The sequence below is a fragment of the Penicillium waksmanii genome (assembly GCF_028829765.1).
Source record: "Penicillium waksmanii strain IBT 27052 chromosome Unknown utg000008l:1.0-5622682.0:1.0-5626561.0, whole genome shotgun sequence".
Taxonomy (NCBI): domain Eukaryota; kingdom Fungi; phylum Ascomycota; class Eurotiomycetes; order Eurotiales; family Aspergillaceae; genus Penicillium; species Penicillium waksmanii.
In genome coordinates, this window is record NW_026643254.1 from 1269276 (window position 1) to 1296615 (window position 27340).

Sequence of the window (27340 nt, forward strand, 5' to 3'; positions counted from 1 at the left end):
CATTATATGTAAAGGCTGCCTGGCATCGTACTTATGATTCATGTGCCATTGGGCAATGTCCAAAAAATTGACTCATGGTTTTACTCTCTCCCGGAGCCTCCCGACTCCAAGGCTTACACAATATATGTTAGCAGTACCTAGGTAGTACTAGATCCGGCTCTGGAGGCTAAGTCGAGGATCACGGACCAACTGTCGAAATGTGATACCGTGACTAGTGCGTAATCTACTAGGAAGCAACTTTGTATTATGCATTTATATTCTGCACCAGGGCATCAACTTCAAGTTAGATGTTCATTTACATAGGTGTAATCGCTTTGTGATTATACAGTACCTTATCCAGTATTTTTAATCTAATCAACTCTCCAATCAAACTAACTCGTTCATTGGAACTTCCGAGGTAAGAGATTTGGAATTGGGTGGCTTATTTGAATCACAGGACAGAGTTCAAATGAAAACTCATTTCTAAATTCCGAAAACAGCAACAGGTTTGTACACATGAACTTCGCACAGTTGCACGGTTCTGTCGGCAAATCACAATATAAAAGAAAACGAAAAGAGCTATCTCTCGAGTAACAAACAAAAATTCAAAATCTTTTTCCACATTTATCATTCGGCCAATTCCCCCGTTTATCGAGTCACATAGAAACTGAACGCCGGATCTTTCATTGCAGGACATTTGCGCAATGCATGCTCGATTTTGCGAGGCCACCCAACATTTTATCGATGGTATCGGGCGGAACCCCTGGCATAGCTTTGCGAGCCATTGATGCTGCTCCCGGTCGCTTTTTGTGCTCTGTTTCCATGGGTTTATCGAAAGATAACTGCATGATTTTCTTATCCATGACCCGTTTCAATTTTCCCATATCGTCAGGACCCAACTGATATTCGTTGTTCATATTGTCCAACTCTTTGTTCATGCAATTCATAAGCATGTCATGCTTCGAGACTGGCGCTGCAGTTATTTCGACAACACACAGGAATCCTAGGAGGAAAGGTTTGAAAAATTGCATGTCGGAAACTGATTGATGGATACTCAGATGGAGTGTTGTTCAGTAATGTTTTCTTCTTACAACTATCGACGGGGACACGAATGCCGTGGTTATATACCATGAACAAGCCTTCCTCCAAAGGGCGTTTTGGTCTCTCCGCCCTACATACATTTATTTCATCATATTTCGTAGGATCTGCGGGTTATGAGGTAAATTATAGCATCATTGCCGTCAAGACGAATTCCAACAGGAATTGAAAACCTGGGGCATTTCGATTAGTCATATGATTTTCCCTAGGGCTCTGCTTCTTCAAAGTATCCCCGCGCGAATAATTAAAGTTCAACTGGCATGAAGACAATGATCATTTCTCTCCATGCGGATGTAACCATGAACCCTTGGACAATTCTTTCAAGCTGCCTCGTATTCACCTCTAGGTAGCCGACGACGCGGAGATTGCATTTCGCATTTTGATCTACATATGATTTCGCCGATAACTGTAGCTCATTGCAGGGGTAGAATTTTGAAGCTACCTATTCAACTCATCTCACTGAAATTTGAGCTAGTTCTCCATGCATAGCGTATGCCAAGACCCCAAGAATGCCCTCCACATTCCGCCCAGCCCTGTGGATGATACCTTGATGAAGCTCACTGCGCTGACAAAGTGAAGACGATTATTTAGGCTCGTGAAAGCCCCCATGCGGGTTAATTTTCCGGGGAACTTCCTCCAATACATTCTGCTCGAATCATTCACCCCTGTGGGGGCGACTGCAAGAATGAGCATCCTTAACTCAGCCCATGCTCCTTGCCAAAATTTCCATCCAACAGAACAGCGAACTAGAAATCTGATGACCAAATCGATGCACCTCATAAAAATATTTCTAGACGACCTAAAGCAATTTATGCTTTGCCCCACCTAGATCAGTAACTTAAGATTTTCGTTCGCTGATGTAATCTGTCCATCTCCAGTGTATCTCCAACGGTTGACATATAGGCTTCCACCATCAGGACATTTTGATGCAGATCCTGCACCATTACAAGTAGCATAAGCCCCAACCAAACTTCCAACAAATGTTCCACTGCCTCCACTAACGAGTTGAGCAGAAGCAATTCCAATCTTCATAGCAGCATGTGGATTGGAGAAAGGCATCGCAGTAAATTCGTAATGAGTCTCGTTCAGCGTCTTGACCTGAAGCCTGATTTTCCCTCCAATCCAGGAATGTGGGACAGGAACAATTTTCGGTGGTTGAGGGTTTCCCGGAATGATGGGAATATTATCCATAGTACTAGCCTCTGTTCTAAAACGAAAATAAAGCCGAGGCGACCGGTGACCATTAGGCGATGAATCTGAATCGAGAAGCACAATCCCAAGATCGATGTGGTTCATTTGGGTCAAAAAGACACTCACTCCGGCTTCTTGGCCGACCGAGCTTGGATCGAAATCCAAATCGACCGAATATGTGAAAAATGTGTCAGTCTGGCGACGGCCGATGAAACCAAGCCCATTCTGTCCACTCAGGAGAGAATTGTCGGGGATTCCCGTCAAATTGCTCCTACTTGAAATAATACGAAGCCCTTTTCGCGTGACCGAAAAGCTGTCTTTTCCAGGAACTCGGAAATGGACAAGATTCCTGGGAATTTGAGAACCAAATTGGAAATCATAGACATCAGGGTCGGAATTGAAGGGGCCCTGGCCTGGGATATTTCGAGTACGCGACGGCAAGGGCCATCCTGTCATTTGGCCTCTCACTGGTTCAAGAGCGGGCCATTGGTCTTTCTCCCAAGTAACTGGGAAAAGGACTGTTTCTCGGCCCATTGGATAGACTTTCCAAGATGGACCGCCTCGGGTTGCCAAGCATATCCCCCACCACCTCCCGTCAGTATCCTGAAAAAGATCGCCATGCCCAACTGTTTGAAAATATTCGTCGGTGCCCCGGTTTGTTAATATCGGGTTATTTTTGTATGACTCATAGGGTCCCTGAATCTTGGTCGATCTGGCGATGCTGATTGAATGATTTAACTCTGTTCCTCCTTCGGCAATGAGAAGATAGTAGAATCCATCTTTTTTGTAGAGATGAGGCCCTTCAGGATATACACCACCAGTGCCATTCCAAATGCTCATGGAGTCGCTCAGATCACCAGTCTTGAGGTCGATTTCTTGAAGAGTTATGCCTGCCATGACAGTATAAGCTTTACCATCATCGTCCCAAAATAGATCCGGATCAATTTCAGATGCATTGAAAGTAACGGCATCGCTCCAGGCAGACTCATCATACGGATTCTTGGAGGTGTATAGAACACCAGTTTCAGCCGGTGCACCGAGATAAACGCATATCACGTAAAAAGTACCATCGTGATAACGGATAGTCGCTGCATAGTGCCCCAGCTGCTGGCCAGTAGTTCCTGCACTGTATCCGGGCAGCTGGCTCTCGCGATTCCATGTATGACTTACAAGCTTCCAACCGAGAAGATCTTTTGAAGCATAAATTGGAAGACCTGGAAAGACATCGAAAGTCGACGTCACACAAAAAAATACATCATCGACCCTAGTGCATGACGGGTCTGAGTGCCAGCCTGGTAAGACCGGGTTCTGGTAGCTGGAGTTTTTCATGGCACTGCAAGGGGCAAGAAGGAACATCAAAAATGACACCCATAAAGTTATTCGCCGATACATAACTGCAGCTTTTGGTAGACACTATTTTGTGAATTGACCCAACCCTTACAAATTCTAGATTTCGGGAGAAGCGACATGTTTATACCATTTGCCAGTGCTGTATGAATCGCTACTCCTCCCAAGGTACTGATGTCACATTGAAGCCCCGGAATTTGAACCCCGCTTTTCGGATAAATTCGTCCAATATTCTGAAATATTGTCAAATTTTGAAATTGCTGCTTAGCGTTAGAACTAGTGTCCTCGATCTACATAAGATGAGCTCGGTGGGTGAAGTGGGGGAAGACGGGAATTAAATGGATGTTCCTCCGGACGGGGAAGGGGCAACATAGGACTCAAACTTGCTGTGCTTCGTATGCAGGGGGTAGCATGGGATAGTATGTAATTGGTCAAACCAATGTGTCATCCTCCTTGAGGAACCTCCATGTTAGATCAAAGAAAACAGCGCGACAGGGATCTCGCGAGGGGCTAGCTGCCAAGGTCACCCCGCTTTAACTCAGCCTAAAGTGCAGCATCCTTTTAATATTTCGTGCTGAGAATCAAGTATTTTTCTTCACTCAGGCTAAGCTTTATACGTCCCCCTTATAACCCAAGGTAATATCTATTGCCTGGCATTGTAATAAATATGTAACTCAAGAATTTTCAGAATGGAAGTGAAATCGATTACCTCTAGACGTAAACCACCCTTTATTTTTGATGTCATTAATGCCATTGCTATGAAAAGTCTTACTGGCGCATTAATGAGCTTTGATTGAACATATTCAGAAATACCGACGACAGATTTGCTGCTTATTCGCAATATGGAAATGATACGTCTGCTGATTCTGACGACTTTCCATAAGAGAGGTTGCAGCCATAGCAATTTATCTACCTTGATTAGCACAGCCTTGTGTGAAATTACGTGGCGCTATTTATATCAAGGAACACTTAATACGATCTTGGATAATCATCTCATGAAATCGCTATTCATATTGGCCGACCTGACAAGCTGGTCATGTCTCTTCGTACACCAATAATCCCGAGGCCTCTATTGCCAGATTAAACCACTTACGTTCATCTGATTTTCAGCATGAACTAGTCAACCAACGGATATTCCCGGAGAAGGATTCTCTTGGCATCTACGCAAGGGGCTAGCTTAGTGCCCTCATCACCGCTTACTGGCTGTCGCTTTTCTTACCCCCCGCAGCATCTCTCAAAAGAGTGCTAGCTCCAGGAGGAGAATGGGCCGGGAGGGGTAAGTAATGTCTCTGCCTGTTTGACAGGTAGATATATCACATCATTTATGTCCGATCAAATGTCATTCGCATTGCGAAACCCTTTTGAAACGATTTGACCATTTAAAAGTTGCAGTGGGACCGAAAATGCTGGATAACCTTCCATCTGGTCTTTTGATGCCTGTTATTGCCCTCAATGGATGGACTTTGGCAATGGAAGTTTGGATGTATGCCGTGAACATACCGATCATCAAAAAGTTGAAGGTCAACAACACCACAACAAAGAGCCAACTTGAAGCTCAGACGCCGCCCGCAGCTCGTTGGAAGAGGGACAATTACAACCATTTGATGGAGCAACCTACCCAGTTCTATGCCATAGCTCTCACTCTGGCGATCGCTCGTCGGGGAAAAAGTGATGATATCGATGGCATCCTTGCTTGGGCATATACTGGAACTCGCATTCTACATAGCCTTGTTCATGCGACCGAGAATAAGCTCATGCTCCGTTTCTCCTTGTTTGCCTTCTCTTCATGTTTGTTGGCCATTATGACGGCAAGGGCAGCGCTTTTAGTCTTTTAGAGATGATCTAGAATGTGCAGACACACTGTTTACTCGTTGCATTGTGTTTGCTGGAAAAGTCCTTGCTGTTGAGGCCTTGGTGTCTCAGGAATCGCGGTTGCCGTGCCGTGCCTTTTGTATCATAGATAGCTTCACTCTCTCCTCCTCTATCTGCTCTCTCTCTCATTCGATATACTCTCCAGAGCTTCTCATCTTCGTGTACGCAAGTCTTGCACCGGTAAATATTTACTCACTTGAGGATCCCGGCATAGAATTGACTGCTCATCAGGTATATACCTTCACTTCTTGAGCTCCCTTGTCGAGGATATGCAGGAAAAGAAATAAAGGAAGCAGATGGAGAGAAAAGCATAATATATTTCTTCTTAACCGCAGCATCGTTAAGAGTATCGAGCTCTTGCAATCTCCTTCTAGCTCTAATACTAGTATTTGTGTCAGATTATCAAATATTGTTTCTGGGTGGCTGGACGATTCCTGTTGTGAACAAATCTTAGATACCACACTGTGATGGCATAATCTTAGCAATAATAAGCTCTGACGAGATCACTAGTGACTGCTTTCAATTTTCAAAGAACCAGACAAGGATTAGTACCGAATCACATGTATGAACATATTCGTGGGCTCCATTCACTCCCACATGAGCGCCAGACAAGGAATTTGGACGCATGTGCCTGGTCGAACTGCCTGACCATCACAAATCTAGACCACGCGATCGGAATCAATATTGAAGCGGCTTTGATTTCCACCCAACGCGAGGGTTTCCGGGGACCCCCTCTGTGAGAAAATGGGCACAGAAGGGGATCCATCTTGTGAACTAGTCCCACTAGATAGGAATAGCCGTCGCCAAAACCCAGAAATTCTCAGCAGAATGGACTCGGTGAGTTCGAAAATGGTATGGAACAGCGGGTCTTGGGTATGCCTCATGGTCCCTAGAGGACATTTCAGAAGGATTCAAGTGGACTACCCGACGAGGTATCCACATTCGTTGCGAGTTCACAAGCAGGTGAGCGGCGAAGATTCTGGTGTGAGCGGGGCCTTTGTATGTCGCCAAGGAATTGCGGGATTTCTGATCAGAATTAATTTGAATAAGGCTGCAATTATAAACTTGAAGATCGCCGAGAAAAAAAAAATCTATGTCCAGTCCATCACGTCGCGATGGCAAAAGCCATCAATGCGATAGAAATTTGCCCCTTCTGCATTGACCCCTGACACACAACACTGTTCACCCTCGATTCTATTTCATATGTCATTTGCCTTTGCCCCTGCGGATGGCGTCCATGGCGCCCATGGAAGACAAGCGAGCCCAGGCACAAGACATCATCCCACGGATCTGACTAGAAATTTGAAAATGGGGATTGGCAGATAGAATGCGCTGATTGGTGTATATCACATCCTGCCCTGCCAAGAGACCACAATGTTTTTTGATTTGTCAAAGCTAATAGCGAGGCTCCACCCTGCTCCAAATATTCCCCACAATACTTCCACATTTACTAAGCAGGTATCCAATCGCGCTGCTTTCATCTTGCCCTGGACCACTCTTCAATAAACCGTGGCGCAATGCAAACTCGACACAAATTAGCCGGCAAACACACAATCCTTTCTGGATGAGGGGAGATTCTATGAAGAGTCTAGAGTGAGTTCGACAACATTGGCATTGCATGTGAAGTCGTATTCAGGACAATGTTGTCTCATCCGAAGAGGGAGGGGTGGAGGGGGAAGGGTGAACGCCCTCTGGGAATTGGGCCTCAGGTCTCAGCCCAAGTCACAAGCCGCTAGTGTTCGGACAAACAACCGGATCGTCCACCGAACTCCTTTGCCGGCCAAGAGGCCCACCGCACTGGATTTGAAGCTGTTCGCCCGTTTAGCCAGCGTCGACTCGTCCACATCGTGAAAAGTTTGATGGAATCCACCCCACAGTATGCGTCTTGTGGCTGGCGAGACGTAGCGAAAATTCCGCCCAGGTACATGGCCGGATTCTCCATTGAGTTACGAAGATAGAATTTTGTCTTACGTCGCTTTCTATACGCCGCTTTCTAGGCACGTCAAATCACCCTTGAGAGTCGGCCTTTGTCTTTCCAAAGAAGAAGCAAAGAGGGTTCAACCACATGGGATCAAGATGTGACCACAAGACCGGTGGCTTTGTCCAACTCAACCCAAGGGCCATACCAGGTACCCCTTACTATCCACTTTTGCAACGCCCTTGGCCAGTCCACTTGTTGCAACAAACACAGTTCAATAGAAAACTGGGGGCTCCACGAATGATGAACTCCACAATGCTTTCACACGCCTCCATCTACCTCCGGGACCACACATACACCAATTACGGTTGTCACCGTTGGATTTCTCTCGTCGACCAGAGGATAAGGTTCACCTCCAATCCTAGCGCCAATCGCCAGACTCATTGCAAGCCACGCTCCACCCAAAATGACCCATGATGGCCTGGCCACACATCAATCCCACGGCGTCGGCCCTTCTGGAACCAACGCCTTACAATTCTATTCGCACACTGACGTACGTACAACCCCGGCGTCACTGCCCATGGATCATTGTCCAGGTACCAGGCACCGTGGATTGTGACTGGATTATGGGTCTTTTCAGTGACGGTGGAGGCGGGCGTGGCGGCGCACCACAAAGCCCTTTTGCGTCTCAGAATAGGTATTTATATCTTCGTTTCGTCCCCCGATTAATGATTCTGTTTCACACCACACTCTCTTTTCGCAAAAAGAACTACACTCTTTTAGTTCCAACCAGGAAGTTTCACACTTCTGTCATTCCTTTATACAGTCGTTCTTGAAACTCTCCAAAAGACACTCTTTATATTTCACAACTTTTCCAGTTGTCCCACAATCTCTACAATCAAAATGCAGTTCACCAAGTCTCTTATGCTGTTGGCAGCTCTCACTACCGGCTCCCTCGCTCGCCCTACCGAGGGTCACGCTCGCCGCCAGACTTCCACCTCCAGTGCCTCTTCCGACTGGACCAGCACCCCGTCAAGCGGTTCCTACTCGACTTCGGGCTTTGGCGCAGTCACCACTGCCTCCGGTAACGGCATTACCTACTCCGGCAACGTCGGCAACCCATACGGCAGCAATATCATCGAGGTCTCCGATTCGGACGCCAGCCAGTACCAGTACGTCGTTCAATTCACCGGCTCCAACACCGATGACTGGACCGTCGCCATCTGGAACAAGTACGGCTCGGACGGCTCCATGGACGGCTGGTACGGCAACGCGGTGAAGACCTTCACCCTCGCCGCCGGCGCCACTACGTACATCGCTTTCGACCAGGACTCTCAGGGTGGCTGGGCCGCTGCTGAGGGATCTACCATCCCCACTGACTCCAACGGTGGCTACGCCTCCACCTGGGGTGAATTCGACTTTGGCTCTTCCGGCAACTCGGCCTGGTCCGGCTTTGACGTCTCTGCCATCGCCGCCCAGAACGCCGGCCTGTCTGTCCAGGGTATGAAGATCTGCGATGCCCTTGGCTCCACTTGCTCGTCTATCACTGCCGATGCTGCCACCGTCGAAAATGCCTACACTACCGCCGAGACTGATATTGGTGGAATCGGTGGCAACCTGTCTGGTGGCGCTGTCCGCCTGGCTGCTACCCTCGACTACAGCAGCTAAACGGGCTGTGTATGGTATGAGAGATGCAATTTTCTTTTTGTTTGCTATGCAGTTTTAAATAGACTTTAGAACGCCTTTTCTTTCAGCGCGCGCGCCGGGGTCGCAGCAATGGAGTATGGTCTAGATCTATACCCAGTTGGTATCTTGTTTTACATTCTTTGTGGATATAGAAACTAAGGCAGGTCCTTTTTTGTTACGTCTTTGTTTCTTATCATGACCAACCAATATACCAGACTGGCTCTTTGAAAAGTTTTCAATCATCCTTATTCCTTAAATAAGTACAGCTCTTTGTTTCATTATTAGAACTTCTTCGAGCAGAATAGGGCTATAATCCCGTTGTGTTGTGGCGCATGACCGCATCATTGCATACGCGGCCGAGCAGTGTCCACTTACCCGTTTAGGCGCTAGTGCGGCGAACTCGTCACTTTTGGATCAGCGGCAAGACCAGGCTTAAATTTATCTTAGATATCGCATGCTATGTATTATATTAGCTAAAATGTATTGTATTTCATCTAAGTTTCAATATCGGTGGTGAGTCGCTTGTTTTGAATTGATGCGTTGCCCGAAGCAGCATCCGAAAAATCGCCGATCATGAGAGGAACAACAGATGCTTACATTGGGAAAGGTAGTTCTCGATGAATTCTTTGTCTGATACAATTCCAGGCCGTAAAATCAATTCTTAGGCAATACAAGTGCTAGATGTCGAAATATCAGTATACCATTTTTGTTCTTGATTCTACAGCAGCTCTTAGGAATCAGGTAGATCGCTTCAGGGCTCAGATATCTAGCTGAATTCCACAACGAGTATTAAGTTAAAAGTTTGTAGTATTCACAGTATGGGTATGTCTTAATGTACAATAAATTCAGAAAAATATCATTAAACCGGCGTGGTCCACCACTGTCGGCCAAACACTGGCATACACTTCACCTGTGGTGGAGGGGTCTTCTGCCATTTCACCATCTCCTCCTCCTTGCTATATTGAGTATGGCCGACAATCTTGTCGACATACCCACGCTTATCCTTTGCATCGCGGGCTCGATCATACTCATATGCAACATTCACCGAAGGTACAGCGAGAACCTTGCCCAGACCCTGACGCCACAGATCCTTGGCGAGTGTCATCGGTTCTCCCATGTAACACTCATCCTTTTCCGAGCTACGGAATCTCACCTTGCCCTCAATGAACGGTGCCGCATCTAGAGTCACCATTCCACCCCAACAGGAATAAACCTGTATCGGGAGAGAGTGATCCCAACGAGATGCGCTGTCGGGGTGGTCGAAGAACATATCATCAGCCAACCAGTGCTGGCTATCATGAGTGACCTCAAAGAAAAGATTCCCCGACATTGAGCGCGAGACCCAGGAATCGTAGAATGAGCCCCCGTTCGCGTTCCAGTCAAAAGCACATGTCATTGTTGCGGACTGTAGAACGCGCTGATGTAATAATTCAAGAATATCTTCCGGGCAAAGCACGATATCGTTGATGAAGAGGATTGTCGGATTCGCGGAAAGTCGACCATTCTTCTTTTTGCCCTCTTCAATTAACGGTTCTAGAGCGAGGTTGCGGAGGTGTGATAATGCCGTGATTCGATTTTCGCCCGAGGCTTTGGGGTCTAAATAACTCCGGGAAAGGAAGTAGGGTACGCCCATGGCGGCAAGCTCGGTCTTTAAACCGGCAAGAATGGCGTATGTTCCATCTGTCGAACGGCCCTCCACAATAGATAGTGCGCAGTACTCTGGTCCCAAATAACGCATTGTCTCGATGATAGTTCCCATAAGCGGAAGGATAATGTGCATGGCCTGATAGAGGTCTAATGCGAAGTAGTATTGGATCGGGGGGGAGGCGGAAGGGGATGGTCGCAGATGTCCATAGCGAGAGTCAATAAATGCAGAGCAGTCAAGTTTCGCCGTGAGATTCATATCGTGATTCATGATGCTGCAGACGAATTCCGAAATATCTTCGTTATTGTAGGTATGTTTCTCGAGCTTTATGGTCGAATGTAACTTTTCTGACACAGGTGCTGGGTCAAAGTCGATGCACTGCGTTTGATTATGTTTTTGGATCGCTTGGTCCATTATTGAGGGAGAGGAGGAGGAGTAGGAGGAGGATGGCAATGCCGGGGCGAGGTTGAGATAGAGCCATACTGTCAAAAGGAGACCTCCCGTGGCTATGACAAGCTGCACAAGGTGTCGTTGAGCAGGTCTCCATTTAATTTTGGAGCCAACCAGGCGAAGGGTGGACTCCATCGGCTGATATTTAGGCCATCGAACCTCGAGGCCTCCCATGTGAACAATCACTTTGCGATGGGGTGCTGGTCAATAGATAGGCAGTAAGAGTATGAAGCTGGGATTCGAAAAGCGAAGGGACCAAAGGGCTGAAAACCAGCGTCAGAAGAACCAGAAATCCTGAAGGAGCGCGAAGGACTCAAAGGTCGAGGAGAAGTGGGAATATAAATCGGGAGGGCCGGAAATCAAAATGATCGACTCATATGAGTGCCAATTATTGCCTTGCGCGGCCATCAGGCTCCGCAATTAGTCGATGAACATTCACTTGCAATCGTAAAAACCAAGACTTTGATTGGTCCCAAATGCCAGTTTGGCTTAGTTTAGACCCGCATTTAGGCTTAGCTCACCTTATCTCTTTCACCTCTGAGCTTTTGTAACCTCGCCGAAATAAGCCAAAATCACGCCCTAAACCTAGCCTGGACTCCAATTAGGCGCCCTATTAAGCCCACAGAGACTACAAAAAAAGTTAATTTATTTACAACGAGTACCCTGGACCACAATATGGCACACGTGGCCCTGGGGTCTCACAATCTGTAAGACATTGTTCCATGTACTCCGCGGGGCGCCCTTTACGACGCAAACGTTTCGCCATCCCAAAGGACCGGCCCGTGAAATTTCCCCACGGCACACATGCAATATGGGAGACTTGTCATTTTTGACTCTTTTTTTATCCCAGCAGCACCTCAGTCAATAGTCAGACTTTCACTCTGTACTGATCGTGGGGTCACATCCTGAGCTGAAAGAAATCGCGATCGCGATCGCGATCGCGATCGCCACCTCTGTCGCCTCTTTGGTGCTAGATAGCACAACGTTCTTTTTCGCACGTACCATTCCACCTCGTGGATCTGCACTGTCGGTGATTTTCGAACATCTAGAAGCAGCAAAGAAAATTTTATCTCCGAAGGAAGAGAGTTTAGTAAGGGTCTGCGGAGTAGAAACTGTGAATGGGGGACTCACTAGTTAGTTAACGTAATTCACATAGAGTCGGCCACACAAGCAAGCCGGCCACCCCAAAACACATAGTAAATGCAATAAAATACAACCTCATATCTCAACAACCATACCCATTTATAATAAGATATTGGTAGTACATAATGTAGATAGTATTTTTAGCCCACTGGCAAAGTATAGAAAAACTACTAGAAGTATTAGAAGAGATATATATATTTCTGTGCCCAATGTCAAAATTACGCAGTATTTTATTGCAAAGCATCAAAATAATTATCTAAATTATTTGAAACTACCTAGGTATGATATATTATTTCACACGCTCAGAAAAGCCTATATTCTAACTTTCAAGTAAATAAAGCGCATGATTGTTGAGATATGACGTTGTAATTTATTGCATTTACTATGTGTTTTGGGGTGGCCGGCTCGCTTGTGTGGCCGACTCGTACATGAATTACGTTAGTTACCCGTTTCGGGTGGGTGAATGCCTGAGGCAATGAGGCCCTCAGCAGAGACAAGTCACACAACCACACAACCACACGATCAATATTTCTGTGGCCGTATTCCGGCGTTGTTGACGACTGTAGTAATTCCCTACATTCGATGATAGGCATAGTACTTGGACCACTGTAGCGAATTGTGAACGATCGGCGTTCATAGGCTATTGGATGACTGGCTGATAGGTGGTCAATCTCGAATGACACATTCACCAAGCCGCAGATATCGCCAATATTCAAGCTTCCATACTTTGAAGGGGATACATCCCCCACTATCTGGCACGTAGGACCATGAGTAGGCTTCGGCATGGCCGCGGTCATGGGGAGCTAACCGCTACCGCTACCGCTACCGCAACTAATCTCCTGCCACCTTAGAAACTGGACAACATTGTCCCATGTGACTTAATATTCAAGGACGCTCTTCTGCATCATGGGAGCTTGCCTTTGTGTAGGATGATGTTGCTGAAAAGAAAAAAAAAATCAAATCAAGATCTAGACTATATGCGGAGGAAGCGTGTTGAACTTCAAACGACCTTTTCAATACCATTCCCAAACTATAAAGTTTTCTCAGAATAGACTTGACCGAAACTTTAACTGGCTGGACAAGATAGAAATTGGCAAAAACACAGCATCCAAAACGGTTGACGGTTTATCCTACCTGAGCGAATGAAGTCTCATATATCCGGCACACTCCTAGAAATCTTCTAATAATTGATCTGTCCCAAGCCTTTCATTGACGAGATTTCCCTTCGACAATCTAACAGGTGAAAGCGCATGATCCCCCTGTTGGGCAACTGTGCTCATTACTTTTACCCGGGAAACACTTTTCGCCCGCATTGCATCTTCCGTTTCCTAAAGATAACAATTGTTAGTTGATTTAATGTTGCTACCTAGGGTATGTAGAAACTACCGCAGCCAACGAGGACATCCCTGATTCCTCTTCTCATTGTGTTGGCATCATCACTAGCGGCTCTGGCTAGGGCGGCAATGGCTGAGACGAGAAGTAGACTGAGGAATCTCATGATTGAATCTGAACTGTTGGGGTTGTGATAGAGAAGGTAGGATAATAGAACGATTTCTTTCTACTGATCATACTTCCAAAACGGCGCTTTTATAGGTTTTATGGAACTGATACTCACGAGATTTTGCCTAATGCGTGCTGCCCCCAGACAGGGCGCTGGGCCAGGGCAACACTTCGAAGTACGACTGATCCTTTCGTCGGTGTGTCGGTATTCAGTGCCAACCAATCTACAAATGTGATGAATTTGGTTACGTAGCTGATACCTACCACGGAAAATCATTTCTAAAGCTGTTAGTAGTTCTGCCGATCCATAACTTTTGCCCCATCGAGTAAGGGGGCCAGCAGAGAAACGCCGTCATCCTGGGCATGGCTGCGTTGAAATCACATAGCCATACGGAGTATATCAGTCAGCCAGTTTATCAGTTGATGTGGAATATAGGACTTGACGTAAAAGCCCCGGATAGTCATCTGTGATTTCTAACTACAAAAAATATCTTTATTATGATGGGGTCCATCTACCCCATGGGGCGAGTTTTTGCCGAGTGCGCTAGTGTCGACAGCCCATTATATGATGGGCTGTCGACACTAGCTGATCCACTTCCTTTTGCTTTACTTACCTCCTTCTATTTTGGCCCCTTTCCCAAGCCCCATGATTGTCGAAAGGATACAGTAGCCGCCAACTATTCATGGGCCAACTATTCAAGGAAAGGGGAATGACTATACTCTGCTCTACGCTCCATCGTTCTCGTCATTGTCTTCTAAAAGTTTTAGATTTTTCTTGTGAAGTATTCTTGATTCCATACGTCTATCAGTAACCGAAGTCGATATCTACTTCACCCCTGATCCTTTTCAGATCAGAGGATGAGGAGCCTCGTGCCAAATGCGTGATTCTCACAGGACTGGGGCTCCTGTTGGATCGCATATTTGCAGTAATAAAACATAAGGGATCAGTAGAACGAATTAACGAGCCAAGCATGTTAACAGAAAGAAAGGACCTGACAATATCCTATCACTCGAGAGCTTCACTTAGAAGTAACGTAATTTATAATGCAATATCACCGCCAATTCCAGTCAAAAAGTTTGTTGTTTCCCGTTTGCTCGTTTCTTGGCACTTGTATTGAAAAGGATAAGGTCAATAGCTATCGAATCCAAGAGCCAGTAAAACTCCTCATACCGCAAATATCTAAGAGTAACTGTAGCAGACACCGATGGGATTGATCTTAAAGCAATCATCGCAGTTGTAGAAATAGCAATCAGGTCCCACATCACAGATACTTGACCAATCTGCACATCCGGGGCTTTTCTTCTCAAGATCAGAGCTTGGTTTGGGGGTCGAAGTAGCAGAAGAATCAGCGTTTTTGTTCGCATTGACTTTGTCCACCTTGGCAGCGTGCTTGCTGCGAAGATCAGCTTCCTGCTCAGTAGTCAACTGGATTTCATCCAGGACCTTTCCTTTGCTGTCAACACTTTGAAGTCGAGATCCTGTATCACTAAGCTGGATCCACCCCCGGGCATCGGGATCTCTGGTGAGGCCCTGTTTTTAATGTTATGTTAGCAAGTCCTCGGATAGGATATACGAAAAGCTTTCTAATTGCACAATAAATCAATAATAATAATATACCTTGATAGCTTCCGCTAGGTCATCATGGCCCTCTAACATAGACCCAAGAGAAGGGGTAATTGCGAGCGCAGCAAGAACAACTTGAACAAATGCGATCTTCATTTTTTTGGACAAGGCCGGAGTGTAGAAGATAAACAAGACGGAAGATACAGTTTCCTGAGATGCTGTGATAAGCGAATAGAGTGATTTCCAATATATCTTTACAAAGGCGAAGGGACAACGCCCACTTCAAATACTCGAAATCTGTAGCTTTAGTATAGAATCATGTTAGATACCAATTCTGAATAATGGCTTCCGATTTAGCCTTGCGCGCCTCGTTGCAACGGTGCAAATGTTCAGATACTAAAATAGCCTCTGGTCAAATGTGAGCGCAATTTGAAAACATTCCGGGTCTCTGGGTGAAAGAATAGAAGCTAAATTGCATGGGGCCAAAATCCTGTGCTTATTGTCATGGGAGGCCTGACCGAAAAAAGGTCAAGATTGGTGCGGTAGCATCTGCAAGGGGCCAAAGGCTCGTATTTCACCCTGAAGATCGGGAATACATAGTAGCAGGAAATGACAAATGGAAATTGAAAAATTCGATGAAACGATGGCATTGTATCCTGGTTTAGGTATACATAATTCGGTAGGTTTCAACTCGCCTTGGATAGGAAACACATACTCATCTTCTGCACAATAATTTATCTTAGCTCCCGCGCAGCTATCGGTCATTTTAGCTTTGGTTGGATGACAATATGGCTCTCTTTGAGTGGACGTGACTCAAGGTGGGGGCTGTAGACCCTGAATTCTCCCCTCTTTTCGCCCCATATCTCCCGCCTTAAGACGGTGCCTGGCCCACTTCCTGCTGCTTCCTGGTACATAACAATATTTTGAGGCTTGATAATCGCTGAAAACTCTCATTTACATATTTCAACATGAACTGCCGTGTAAGCCACCACCAAAGCTGCATGTACCGCCTACAGCTCAGTTGCCCCACTTGACGCGATGTCATCGAGTATCTGATTATAGTGCTAACATATTGGAACCAGGTCGTCCCTGAGTTTGTGAAGCACATGAAGCGTGATGCTTCAGGCGGCGGATTTACCCACCTTGGCAAAGACGGTGTCTTACGTACTATCTCAGGCAACTACGAAGTCCTTGATGCCCGTGGCCTTAGTCCTGAGCAGATCAATGGCTTTCTAGATGTCATGCCAGCTGAGCTAGCACGACGAGAAGACTTTCGTGACGTTGATGGTACAAAAGTGACCACTCAAGAAGGTCTATTTAATCCCGCACCTGGGGATTCTGCCGAGTAAACCAGGGGATAATGAGCAGGAGGACAGGGCAAGACGCGAGGCGGTTGAAGATAATCAAGCTGCCTACGAGAAGTCGAAAGGGAATCAGTAGACGAATTGAGGATAGTGGGGTCAGCATGCAATACGAGAATCGAGAATGAAAGTCAAAACAACTAGGGTCCATTGCACTCCTATCATTGATTAGAACTGAGGAATTTACAAAGGAGACTTTCTTTTTTCGGTCATCCCAAGTAGTTGAGGCTTTCCTATGAAGAGACATAATAGCCCTTCATGCAGTCATCTATGTAGATCAGGGGCGATGTTACGTTATTCAACATAGCCTTCTAGCAAATCTGACGTTACTGATCATTGCGAATCCTGCTTTTAGCCCCTTCCGATGATCTCATACGCTCGTCCAATGAACATTTGAAGAGAAGTTAGGTTTATCTTCTCTCCCACAATATCCCAGTATGCTGCGCGGGCAAGGCGCACTAACTTTGTTAAATTTAGCAGCAAAGTTCTCATGGAGGCAAAAGAGGCAGAATGGCCCTCCTGAATTTGGCCCCAAGTGATTGCCACAGGAAGAATAGTTACATCAAATCGTAGAGAGCCGATAAACAGCGCAGGAAAAGACTGCAATTGGAAATATTCAGTCATCATCTGTTTCAGACTGTCGGATAAGCTTTTGCTGATTTTGGGGCTGGAATGTTCTCGTATTATCTTCATCATGGCTCTTCTCATTGACTAGAAACTACATGTTATTCACAAAAAAAACATCTACTACTCCATCTAATTGAGACATGTAGAGAGGTGGGTATGGCAGTAAGATAAATTATATTTATGGACAAATAATTGGCTTGTGTAGTCAAAGAGCAGATATGCAACGAGGGGCTTTGGGCACTTGACATGTAAAATCTCTATTGGCCCTAAATTCCAGCTGGAAGTGGGTCACCGTAAGCAGCAACCTGGGTGTATAGTCTGCCTTGTCAAGATTCATGTATGTGAGTTTGGTGGCCTATGCATCAAAACGGGCAGGAATACAAGTTACTTTGGTTTCAATTATAAAAGCCCAACATATTTCCGTTGGATCCATTCCCTACGCTCACCATCAAAGCCTTACAAGCACATATTTCAAATTGTGGCTAAATTAACGACTCTGTTTCCGATATTTTCTCAATATACTCAAACATCATGAAGCCCACCATCGTCATCAACTTCATTGCTACCTTTGGCCTTCTCGGCCTCGCCTCGGCGGCCAAACTCTCCCAGGCTGAGGCCGAGTCACTTTGTGGTGACCTCGGTGTCATGGATACCTCAAACCTCCCTGATGGTGTTGATCCCAATGCCGTCCGGACTTGCAAAGAACATCCCGAAGGAAAAGCGGGAAAGACCGTCACTGAGGGCGATTTCCAAGTACGCAGCCTCGAGTCGCGTAGCTGTTGGTTTAAGAACCACCTCGGATGCAGTGCTGGTGGCCATTGTTACAAGTCTTGCGCGCAGCCTGGCTCCGGAGAATGGTGCTGGACGGCTGAGAATAACGGGTTTGGAAACTGGATTGGCTGCTCGACCGTGAGCGATTGCTCTCCCACTGACCAATGTGGCGCTGGCGGTTGCAGCGCATGTGGTTGCAGTTGCTAAGCCAGCCGACAATTTTGAGACTTTGTCTCATGGCTATGCTACTGTCGGAGAGTATATTGCAACCCCTCACTCTTTGCTATCGCTGTGGTGCTCTTGGGCTCGAGCTGGAATACGGCGGAAACCTGGGCGTGATATTGATGTTCCCATGAATGTGTCGCTTTGAATTTCTGGGTAGATACTTTCCAGGATATCATAGTCACTATTGAAACAGACAAGTATAAGTAAGAACATATTTACAAGCATTCTCGAAATCATCTTGACCAATTTACACTAAGACTGTCCTTCATCGCTGCGAAGAGAGAGAGAGAGAGAGCAGCGGCGTAAGCGTCGTAGCCTTATACAATTCGTCCACTCGGCAATCCAACCCTCCTGTAACCATTCCTGATGGTTGTAAACCATATTTCACAAGAATAGGGTCTATTTAAACTGTCCTGTCCGTGGAAAAATACTGCCCATGATGTGACTTAACATACGAGCTGCTCCGAGTCATTCATACAGCCATTATCATGATGATATATATAGTCAATTCGTTTACTAGTACCCTCGCCCGGACTATCTGGCTCAAACCTTGGAATAAGTCCCGAAACATCTTGGTATCTAGGAGAGGTATATTCCTTGAAGTATCGACCAACCTTGGAAAGTGACATCCGATCTTTCAGTTCCAATATTTATCTCAGCAAGGAAATTGTGAGACAAAGCCTGCTAGTGTTGAAGCATTTCGCATATGCCTCAGGCGTCGAGTTCGCCTTTCCGTTTTTGCCCAGGCCTGCTAGATATTTAAGGCGCTTGATAAGCGCAGGATGATCAGTAGTTGTATATCGGAGTATTTTACCTGACCTCTATTGCCTGCCATTATTGACCTTCTAATGGCAGACTAGTAGCTACCTGAAATGGATTGGGGTTGCCAATCTATTTCAGGTAGCTACTAGCCCACCATAAGGAAAACGGAGACCAGGGCGGTCAACAAGGGTTGGAAACTTTTGATGTGCCACTAGTGACTATACTATACTTACCCTTTTCTACCGACCTAAATACCCCGATATGCAACTACTGACCACCCTGCGTTTATCGAGCACCGTAAATATTCTACCCGTCATCTGGGGCCCACATGCATCCACCACTTTCATGGTTCTAAGCTTCCGACGTTCCATAAAATTAGTAGATGTCCTAGATGTCCCACCCACTACCCCTTCTTTTTCTAATCATCCATTGCGAGGGCTTTGGACCTAATATATCCCTCTATTAGGGGATTTCCAGTACATACGACCATAGGGTGTGGAGAACAGGGCTTCCCGTCCGCTCAGCCGTACTTAAGCCACACGCCGGCAGGTTAGTAGTATGGTGGGTGACCACATGCGAATCCCTGCTGTTGTATGTTTTTTTTTTTAGTTCTTTATTATCAAAAAATGAACAGTAGATAGAGAATAAGGATTTCTGACCCTCCTAAGAGAAGTAGGTATCAGAGATTTGAAAAAGCCGCCATCCTAAATAGCTTCCTTTCTCAACAAATAATTGCCACCGCTCCTAGTACCAAGTACGCACTTTCGGTCGTACGTTTTGTTTTCCGGTCTTACAGATCCTATTTCTCGCAGACCATGGATCAAATCGGATGATTTAGTCGTCGGAATAGCGGCATCTAACTAGGAAGGCGCGTAGACCGAGCCAGGTAGGATACAGATGGAAGGAGCGATCCCGAGGGAGTGCAACTTATCCCTTTCCTCTTCCTCGTGGTAAGTCGAGTACACTTTACTTGCGATCAGACACACATGTACGCGGGGATGAGCCATCAGATAGGAGCTAACTATATAACGATAGGGACAAGAACCCAATCGCCTGGAGAAAGAACTGGGTCAAGGGAAATAAGTCCAAAGAAGAGATCAGTGGCTTCACCGATGCCGAACTCGGGATTTATGGGGCCGAATCGGCGAATAGCGAACTCTACAAAGTGGGAGAACACCTTGACGAGGCGAAGCTTCGAGTTAATTAGAACAAGGATCAAACGATCTATGACCTGATCATCCGAATTGAGGAGCTGGAAAGGTCCGGTTCGTTGTATTTTGATAGCAATATTGGCCACCGTGGAGGGCTACACCGGCGCCCAAAGACCCCATCCCCGCGGAGAGCCGGTGGCTAGAACGCCCCTGAGCAGGCTAAGAACCTGTAATTATAATAATTATTATCTTCAGACAAATCAAACTGCCGCAAATGGCTTATGAGTGATCTTCCTCTAAATGAAGCTAGCTGGTAAATACAGTAGGGGTTAATGGGCCACCAGACTCTATATCGCACTGCAAATAAAACCTGACATTAGGAACCTTAGAAACTACCAGTGAGCGTCTCGACTAGGGAGTAGAGAATATTTGAAAACCGAATGGATATTTCAATGAGACGAATATTGAGATAGTACCCGTAACTGCTACCGAGCCGGTTGCCGCTATGGAGTCCCGTACACGGGTGCAATCGTCTCTGTCCAAAAAGTATCAAAGCTTCGACCGTGTCTCACGACTCGGAGGATCTCTTGCAAACTTGTAATGACTAGCTGCGAATGTGTTATTGGTCACTGCAGACACTGTACTGATGTCCAGGGCAAGAGAAAATGACGCAATTAGACCCGCCAAACGACCTTTGGACCCTGGACCAATACATCCAAGGATCTCCAACGCCTCTCTCTGTGTATCTAAAACAGTACCCCCACCAACAGTTCCAACTGGAAGACTCGGAAGGTATGTTGATACACCCAGCTCCTTGGTTTCATCATTGAATTCAGTAGCCAAGTGGCTCCACGCTGATTCCGCAATGCTCCCAGCATCTTGACCACACGCAATAAACATTGCCGCAATCACATTCACCTGATTGATATTATAGCCCAGCTGCCCGGTTCGCGTAGCAGCCTCCTTGCTATTTTGGATAAGTTGATATAGGTCCCAAGTTGAAATCCCTAGAACTTTCTGGCAAGCTTCCGGTGTGACCGTCCCCCATGCCATGACAGCCACGCCACGCGATTGGAGGATGTTTCTCCAAGAGAGAGATTTTTCCGCAGCCAATTGGCCCTCAATAGTGACTTTTTGAAGTTTCACAACACGGGCATTGTTTGATGCTGCGAAACGATCACATGCTTTCTCGGTGGCGAATGTAGCCATGTTCTGGCCCACGGCATTTCCACAATAGTATTCAAACAAGACGTGAACGGTGCTACCGATGAGTTGAGGCTCAATTCTGAGAAGTTTGGCGTGTTTGCTGGTAGATTGTGCAGCGTCTCGAAATTCGGAGAAGAGGCTTGGTACCAAGTCGTAGAATGATATGGCATCCCCCGGTGAAGAAAACCAGAAGACGGGGCCTCTCGTCATGGTCTCTCGGAGTACTTTGAATTGAACACCACCACTAGCATTGAAGACCTTGCATCCACGTGAGCAGCTCGCGACAAGTGTAGCTTCACTAGTTGCCAATGGGGCATGGAATACGCCATCTGTTCCATCGGTGCCCTTGACGTTCAGAGGGCCGGCAATTCCAACAGGGACTTTGACCGAGCCGACGCAATTTTCGATCTTGGCTTTTTTGATGGTATCTTCATCTTGATTGATGTATTTGAGTTTGGACGCAATACCGCCGAGTGAATCCATCTTTATAGTTGGCAAGGTAGGCAAACGTTTGATTGTGCTTCGGAAAGGAATTTCAGTAAGTTGTCGGAAGTCTTGAAGGATGGATTAGCAAAATTTATAAACAAACTGGGCAAGTGGCCTCCCGTCGATGACGGAGAGTGCTCCACACCTCCCATCCCACTCAATCCCCACCCTCCTCCCGTGAGATGCTTCCTGGGAGAATACCGCTGGCATTGCCATCCAGGATATCTGTTCCGTCAAGCTCTTCGAGAGTGACAAGGTTTCTGCCTTCTTCGAAATTCAAGATTAGTGCATGATAAACCTATGCAGCAATGATCTGGAAGTCGCAACGTACTTGCATAAATCTTATCTCGTATTATTTACGGTAGGAGGCGTGACGATCTTCGCTAGGTAACCGAACACATGCCTTGGCATTCACCTGATGTTTTTTTCATGCTGTTTTTTTTTCGCCACTTAACTATATTTGAGTTGAAGTGAAAACTTTGCCATGTAATCTTCAGCGCCGAATTCTAATACTGTATCACGCAACGTAATAAGAGAGGTTGAAGTTGTAGAATAATGATGGAGTATTGAACTTCGGCGTGAGGAAGCAGATGCATGGTGCCTTCAGCGACTTCATGATTTGTAGATTGGAGTGGAAGCTATTTCCGGAGAACTCTATTGCACCGACCCCACCATGACGTGTAGGTGGAGCGAAGAGGAGGGAAAGGTGGAACATCGTGGGAAAGTATACGAATGTTATCGTTTAACTGGGTTTTAATTCAGGTTTGTGCGGCTTAGTACGGCCTGCGAAGGGCAACTACGCTGACCGTCCGAGAGGTCGCCCGTAACCAGTTTGGCGACGCGCGCATGTATTAGGAGCGGAGGCGAGCGAAAAATATGGCGTAAGCGGTATAGATAGTGTGAGCAGCATAGGGACTTACACATAGCAGCTGTGTCCAAATTTGTAGCTGAACACTAATTAGTAATTTTAGGATACTGATGTTACAGGTAGAAACTTTATTGAGCCGGTTGTCGCTATGGAGCATCGCAGGTTTTCATGCTTAATTCCGTCACACCGACATTTAAATGCAATTGAAGTTTTGGCGCAAAATAGGATAATAAACTCTATTTACGGCTCGTGGTAGCGCAGAGTGACCTGAGAGCTTATTGTCAATTCTAATGCGTCAGGGATGGTGGCGTGTGGAATGATGATCAATATCCCGTATCAGATTTGAGATTTCTAGCGGGTACCCTAAATGGGATGCGAAGGAGAGAAGCGATAGAAAGTGGCTATCGGAGAGAAGAGTGAGGAGAAAGAGCGGCGCTATATACGTCGCAGTATATACGGAAGGCTCAACACCTCCGATGGGTATCTGTTTACAGGTCAGTAGCGGCTTCCAGTAGACCTTCATTTGTTGTAGTTTCAAGTTGTAATTTGTATAGTTTTTTTCTCCTGAGTCAACATATATTCTTTATTACTAGGTCCTTGTTCTTTGTCCTTTGACTAATAAATAGCTATTTAACTCCAGTCTCATCTTTTTCGTTCCCTCTCTCTTCGTCTGATCATTGCATATTATCCAGTAGCCTTTTCGTGCTCCCATGCTATCCATTGACTCACGTCACTATTTCTTTCTCTTTGGGTTTCTTTTTCTATATTTATAAACATCATTTGTTCCCTGGTGCCATCATCAGATTCTGGCCCCTAATAGTTGACGGGTTGTCAGAATCCGTCGTTGATCGAGACAAGGCAAAGTATTGTAGATGGAAGTAAACAAATCAAATCGCGCGCAGCCCATGGCAACCACCAAAGAGCCACCCAGGCCATCACCTCTATACCTACTACTAGTACTGCTAGGCGTTTCCCATGCACTTCGCCTTCCCACTCACTCCGCTCCGCATTTGTCTGCCCTACTTCTCACTTCTAGTCATTCCTTACTGCTCCAGTCTACTTACCTCCCACGACAAATTTAGAACACAAAAATGGCGTCGGCAAAGGATAAGCCTAATATCCTGCTCCTTTCCCTCTCATGCCTAGAATATTTTGATGACGTTTACAAACCACTTATCAGCCGCCTCCTCGATATCTCATACCTCACACGAGTGAAGACAACCTCCACCGCGCTTAAGGCAATCGATAGCACAAACTTCAAGGCAGTCATCGTGACAGATGAAGGCCTCGCAGACCCCGAAAACCGAGTAGTTTTGGTCAAGCTGAAAGACTACATCGAGAGCAGGGGACTGGCCATCGTCGGCCTACGTTTTTCAAACTTTATTCGCCTAGATCGCTTCAAAGTATTCTTCAAAGCATTCGGTCTTACCTGGGTACCAGGTAACTATCACGCCAAGACCATCTGCTTTGTTCCTTCGAATGCCTACCCCAGGTTCCTAAGACCTGCTTCGTTACCTGGACAGCGTACTGTCAATGTTCGCCACGTGCAGAATCCTAGACCGCACGAGAAAATATTTGTCCCTATTCCCGACGCCAAGAGAGATAACGACGCTGAGGCAGGGCGAGTGGTCAATTCAGAATCTGCCGTTACAGGAGCAAGAATTGGACACGACGATTTAGTTTACTGTGGAGATGTTAATGGAGGTGTCGGTTCAGCGCGTTTGATTTTAGCGCTCTGTGGATTTTTAACCCACCTGCTGGCTCTACAAGCCCAGCCAGATGGATCTTGATTCTTTTCGTCTGTCTTTTATTATAGAAAGGATGGCAGTGGGTTTCAAAATCTTCGGTGGACTTACAAATATCCTTCTGTATCCCTCTTTCTCTCTCTACTGGCTTTGTCTTCCTTCTATCTCTATTGGCTTCTTCCTGAGCTTTGACATCGCCAATGTCAATACCATGCTTGCTATCTCATATCTCATATCTTTTATTCAAATTTGACGGTGAGCTCTAAAATCAACCCCCCCTGCTGCCTTGCCTATTTCACGAAGGTCTTGCGTAGACTGAAAGATCCAAATCTCGATTCTGATTATCTCCCCGCCAATCAGAAAGGAGATCAAGCGGACAATATAAATCTGAGTCTTCCCATAAACTATCAGATACCAAATAGTAGATAGTAAGTTACAAATTCAGTTCTGATCCTCTGACTAGCGGGTACAGCCAAGCCATTTCCAAGATTTGAGCACAAGGTCCTCTATACCGGCACGCATTCCAAGATTGAGTTATACCGAGCTGAGTATGTGTGTATCTCCACAATCCTGAGACCCGCCTTTTCCAAGAGAGTATGCCACTGTTCAGTAGTCCGTTCCAATGACGCGAGCGAGGACATCATAGCCATATCGACTTGTGTTGCATGCCAATGGACCCCAGAATTCGGCAGAACCATTTCGTCAATAAGAATGGCGGAGTCGGGTCCCAGTGCAGAAATGGTATTCTTCAGTATTATCAATGCTTTCTCGTCGGCCCAATCGTGCAGAATACTGCGGAAGTAGTAGAATCGAGCCCCTGTTTATTCCCCCTTATTAGAGTCAAATTTTCTCGCAGAAAATATCTCAAAGCAGGAACGTTTGGATTGATTACCTTTGACCACTTGGGGCTGGAAAAAGTCAAACACGACAGTTATGACGCCTTCGAATGGTATAACGTTCGGGATAACTATTTCCATATCCTCCACAATTATGTCATTTTCGATGTCGGGCAGTCGCTTTTTCAGAGCCACGCTTTGATGACCGATATTTCCTCCGACATCCACAAATAAGGCTTGGTCCGGGCTCAAGTTCTTGGATTTATCTTCGATCGGAAATACATCGAACCATCGACGCATCCCACGTTGTTCTGCCTCCATGAACTTGTTAAAATGAACAAACAGTTCCGGTTTCGTCTGGGCCCAGACAAATGCCGGTTTATCAGTGTTGAAAGCCTGTTGTAAAGGTGTGTTGACCGAACTTGTAATGTCTTGATATTTGTTCTTTGCCAAAAAGTCCGGAAGAGCGAAGATTGGAGGAGCAACGATGTTCACACTAGCAAAATTAAGGAATAAGAAAAAAAAGGATATTCAGTATCAAGGAACTTTGTGAAGATGAGAACTTACTTGTGGTATATGGCGCTACCAATACCTTCGTCACTCAGAGATCTAGTAATATTATTACCGGTGAATGTGTTGTCTGCAGTCTCCTTGATTGTGCCGACCGACGCGAGATAGCGTAAAACGCGGGCTTCCAGCTTAATATTAGCAATGGACTTCAAACTCTGCCACGAGTCTATAGTGGTCGCTTGATCCGTAAATCAATGTCTCACCTAAAAGCGTCGGTGCTGCATTTGTCTTGGCAGCCAGTTCATCTAAATTGAGTGGATGATCACTTTCGGCGAGGATTTTGAAGATGTTCAAGTCCAGACCGACTCGAACCAAGGCAGGTTGAAGATGCTGTGCTCAAAAGTCAGAACGATCTTCAATGAAAGCCATTTTTACATACCAGATATGAAATCCTTTGCATTGTATCCTGCGGCGTTTCAAGAGACAAGGCAAGATCGCGAAGTCCATCAAGAATCTTCCTCCGACTGCCCTCGTCCGCGTCATGTGCTAGCGATTTGATCTGATCAATGATATTCTCCATTTCGATAGTTAAAATCGAGCTTTTTTAGGAGGCGTGAGGTTGGTTTTCATCAGGCTTTGGGAAGATGGGGGGGTTGAAAGAAAATATACCAGAATCATCATCTTTGTGGCATAAATCGAATATTTATATTCGAAAAATATACATGGATTGATTATACGAGCATGACCAACCTGTCGGTGAATGTTAGAATTCTCTTCATATTGTCAAAAGTTCCGAGGGCCAATAGAGGAAGTGTATCAATGAATAAATATTCCGCCTTATATTTGATTGGACATTAATCAGTTAAGAAAAGCTGACCATTCCCTATTTTGTGGTTTTCCGACTGTCTGTTGGTCTTCCAGCCTCCCCCGAGGATAATAAGCGCTAATAATTCGACGAATGATATTTTAATAATGCACCTCCTGTCTGACATTCCCCTCATTCCGCGATCTGATCCCCGTGAGATAGATATTTATGTCCTAATTAGTGAGAATCTGTGAAGTGCGAATGCAGTAGAGCTCAGCCGCAGTGGTGGAGTTCTTGATATATTAATGCGAAATGCTCGAACCAAAATTCCGCCCGGGCATTAAGCAGAAAATTGGAAGTGTAATTATGGAGCTTTTCTATATGCATTAAGGTGTATCAACGCATGCCCTAAAAGGTGAGCTACATAGTACCAAACAGTGAGATTAGTGGCGCAATTGAGCAAGGTGTTGTCGCCGCAACGTCTCGAGGCTGATTGGTGAGCGATGGAGTTGCGGTAATTTTTACCGAGTTGTCCACCAAGAAGATGAACGCACAAAATTTCTGAAGCCGAAAAGTGATATGTTTCTTTTTAAC

General features: G+C 45.9%; 12 protein-coding genes across 12 annotated transcripts; 6 read left to right on the top strand and 6 right to left on the bottom strand.

Annotated features, from left to right (window-relative positions):
- Positions 1-662: 662 nt before the first annotated feature.
- On the bottom strand, positions 663-1010 carry N7481_008826 (uncharacterized protein; the record flags this gene model as incomplete). Its single annotated transcript, XM_057268045.1, has 1 exon — positions 663-1010. The coding sequence occupies one exon, from the start codon at positions 1008-1010 to the stop codon at positions 663-665; it is 348 nt and encodes a 115-aa protein (XP_057118722.1).
- An 892-nt stretch (positions 1011-1902) lies between these two features.
- On the bottom strand, positions 1903-3597 carry N7481_008827 (uncharacterized protein; the record flags this gene model as incomplete). Its single annotated transcript, XM_057268046.1, has 1 exon — positions 1903-3597. One exon carries the CDS (start codon positions 3595-3597, stop codon positions 1903-1905), a length of 1695 nt encoding a protein of 564 aa, XP_057118723.1.
- Positions 3598-5018: 1421 nt separating this feature from the next.
- On the top strand, positions 5019-5450 carry N7481_008828 (MAPEG family protein; the record flags this gene model as incomplete). Its single annotated transcript, XM_057268047.1, has 1 exon — positions 5019-5450. The coding sequence occupies one exon, from the start codon at positions 5019-5021 to the stop codon at positions 5448-5450; it is 432 nt and encodes a 143-aa protein (XP_057118724.1).
- A 2858-nt stretch (positions 5451-8308) lies between these two features.
- On the top strand, positions 8309-9073 carry N7481_008829 (uncharacterized protein; the record flags this gene model as incomplete). The annotated part of the gene is made up of 1 exon (XM_057268048.1): positions 8309-9073. One exon carries the CDS (start codon positions 8309-8311, stop codon positions 9071-9073), a length of 765 nt encoding a protein of 254 aa, XP_057118725.1.
- Positions 9074-9950: 877 nt separating this feature from the next.
- N7481_008830 (glycosyltransferase family 69 protein) lies at positions 9951-11360 on the bottom strand (the record flags this gene model as incomplete). The annotated part of the gene is made up of 1 exon (XM_057268049.1): positions 9951-11360. The coding sequence occupies one exon, from the start codon at positions 11358-11360 to the stop codon at positions 9951-9953; it is 1410 nt and encodes a 469-aa protein (XP_057118726.1).
- Positions 11361-15009: 3649 nt separating this feature from the next.
- N7481_008831 (uncharacterized protein) lies at positions 15010-15549 on the bottom strand (the record flags this gene model as incomplete). The annotated part of the gene is made up of 2 exons (XM_057268050.1): positions 15010-15360; positions 15448-15549. 2 exons carry the CDS (start codon positions 15547-15549, stop codon positions 15010-15012), a joined length of 453 nt encoding a protein of 150 aa, XP_057118727.1.
- An 812-nt stretch (positions 15550-16361) lies between these two features.
- Positions 16362-16742, top strand: N7481_008832 (uncharacterized protein; the record flags this gene model as incomplete). The annotated part of the gene is made up of 2 exons (XM_057268051.1): positions 16362-16373; positions 16476-16742. The coding sequence occupies 2 exons, from the start codon at positions 16362-16364 to the stop codon at positions 16740-16742; spliced, it is 279 nt and encodes a 92-aa protein (XP_057118728.1).
- A 1170-nt stretch (positions 16743-17912) lies between these two features.
- N7481_008833 (uncharacterized protein) lies at positions 17913-18253 on the top strand (the record flags this gene model as incomplete). The annotated part of the gene is made up of 2 exons (XM_057268052.1): positions 17913-18134; positions 18188-18253. 2 exons carry the CDS (start codon positions 17913-17915, stop codon positions 18251-18253), a joined length of 288 nt encoding a protein of 95 aa, XP_057118729.1.
- A 1783-nt stretch (positions 18254-20036) lies between these two features.
- Positions 20037-20346, top strand: N7481_008834 (uncharacterized protein; the record flags this gene model as incomplete). Its single annotated transcript, XM_057268053.1, has 2 exons — positions 20037-20089; positions 20175-20346. 2 exons carry the CDS (start codon positions 20037-20039, stop codon positions 20344-20346), a joined length of 225 nt encoding a protein of 74 aa, XP_057118730.1.
- Positions 20347-20858: 512 nt separating this feature from the next.
- Positions 20859-21979, bottom strand: N7481_008835 (hydroxymethylglutaryl-coenzyme A reductase family protein; the record flags this gene model as incomplete). The annotated part of the gene is made up of 2 exons (XM_057268054.1): positions 20859-20894; positions 20930-21979. The coding sequence occupies 2 exons, from the start codon at positions 21977-21979 to the stop codon at positions 20859-20861; spliced, it is 1086 nt and encodes a 361-aa protein (XP_057118731.1).
- A 1962-nt stretch (positions 21980-23941) lies between these two features.
- N7481_008836 (uncharacterized protein) lies at positions 23942-24640 on the top strand (the record flags this gene model as incomplete). Its single annotated transcript, XM_057268055.1, has 1 exon — positions 23942-24640. One exon carries the CDS (start codon positions 23942-23944, stop codon positions 24638-24640), a length of 699 nt encoding a protein of 232 aa, XP_057118732.1.
- Positions 24641-25101: 461 nt separating this feature from the next.
- N7481_008837 (uncharacterized protein) lies at positions 25102-26521 on the bottom strand (the record flags this gene model as incomplete). Its single annotated transcript, XM_057268056.1, has 5 exons — positions 25102-25412; positions 25488-25927; positions 25999-26122; positions 26205-26331; positions 26381-26521. 5 exons carry the CDS (start codon positions 26519-26521, stop codon positions 25102-25104), a joined length of 1143 nt encoding a protein of 380 aa, XP_057118733.1.
- Positions 26522-27340: the final 819 nt, after the last annotated feature.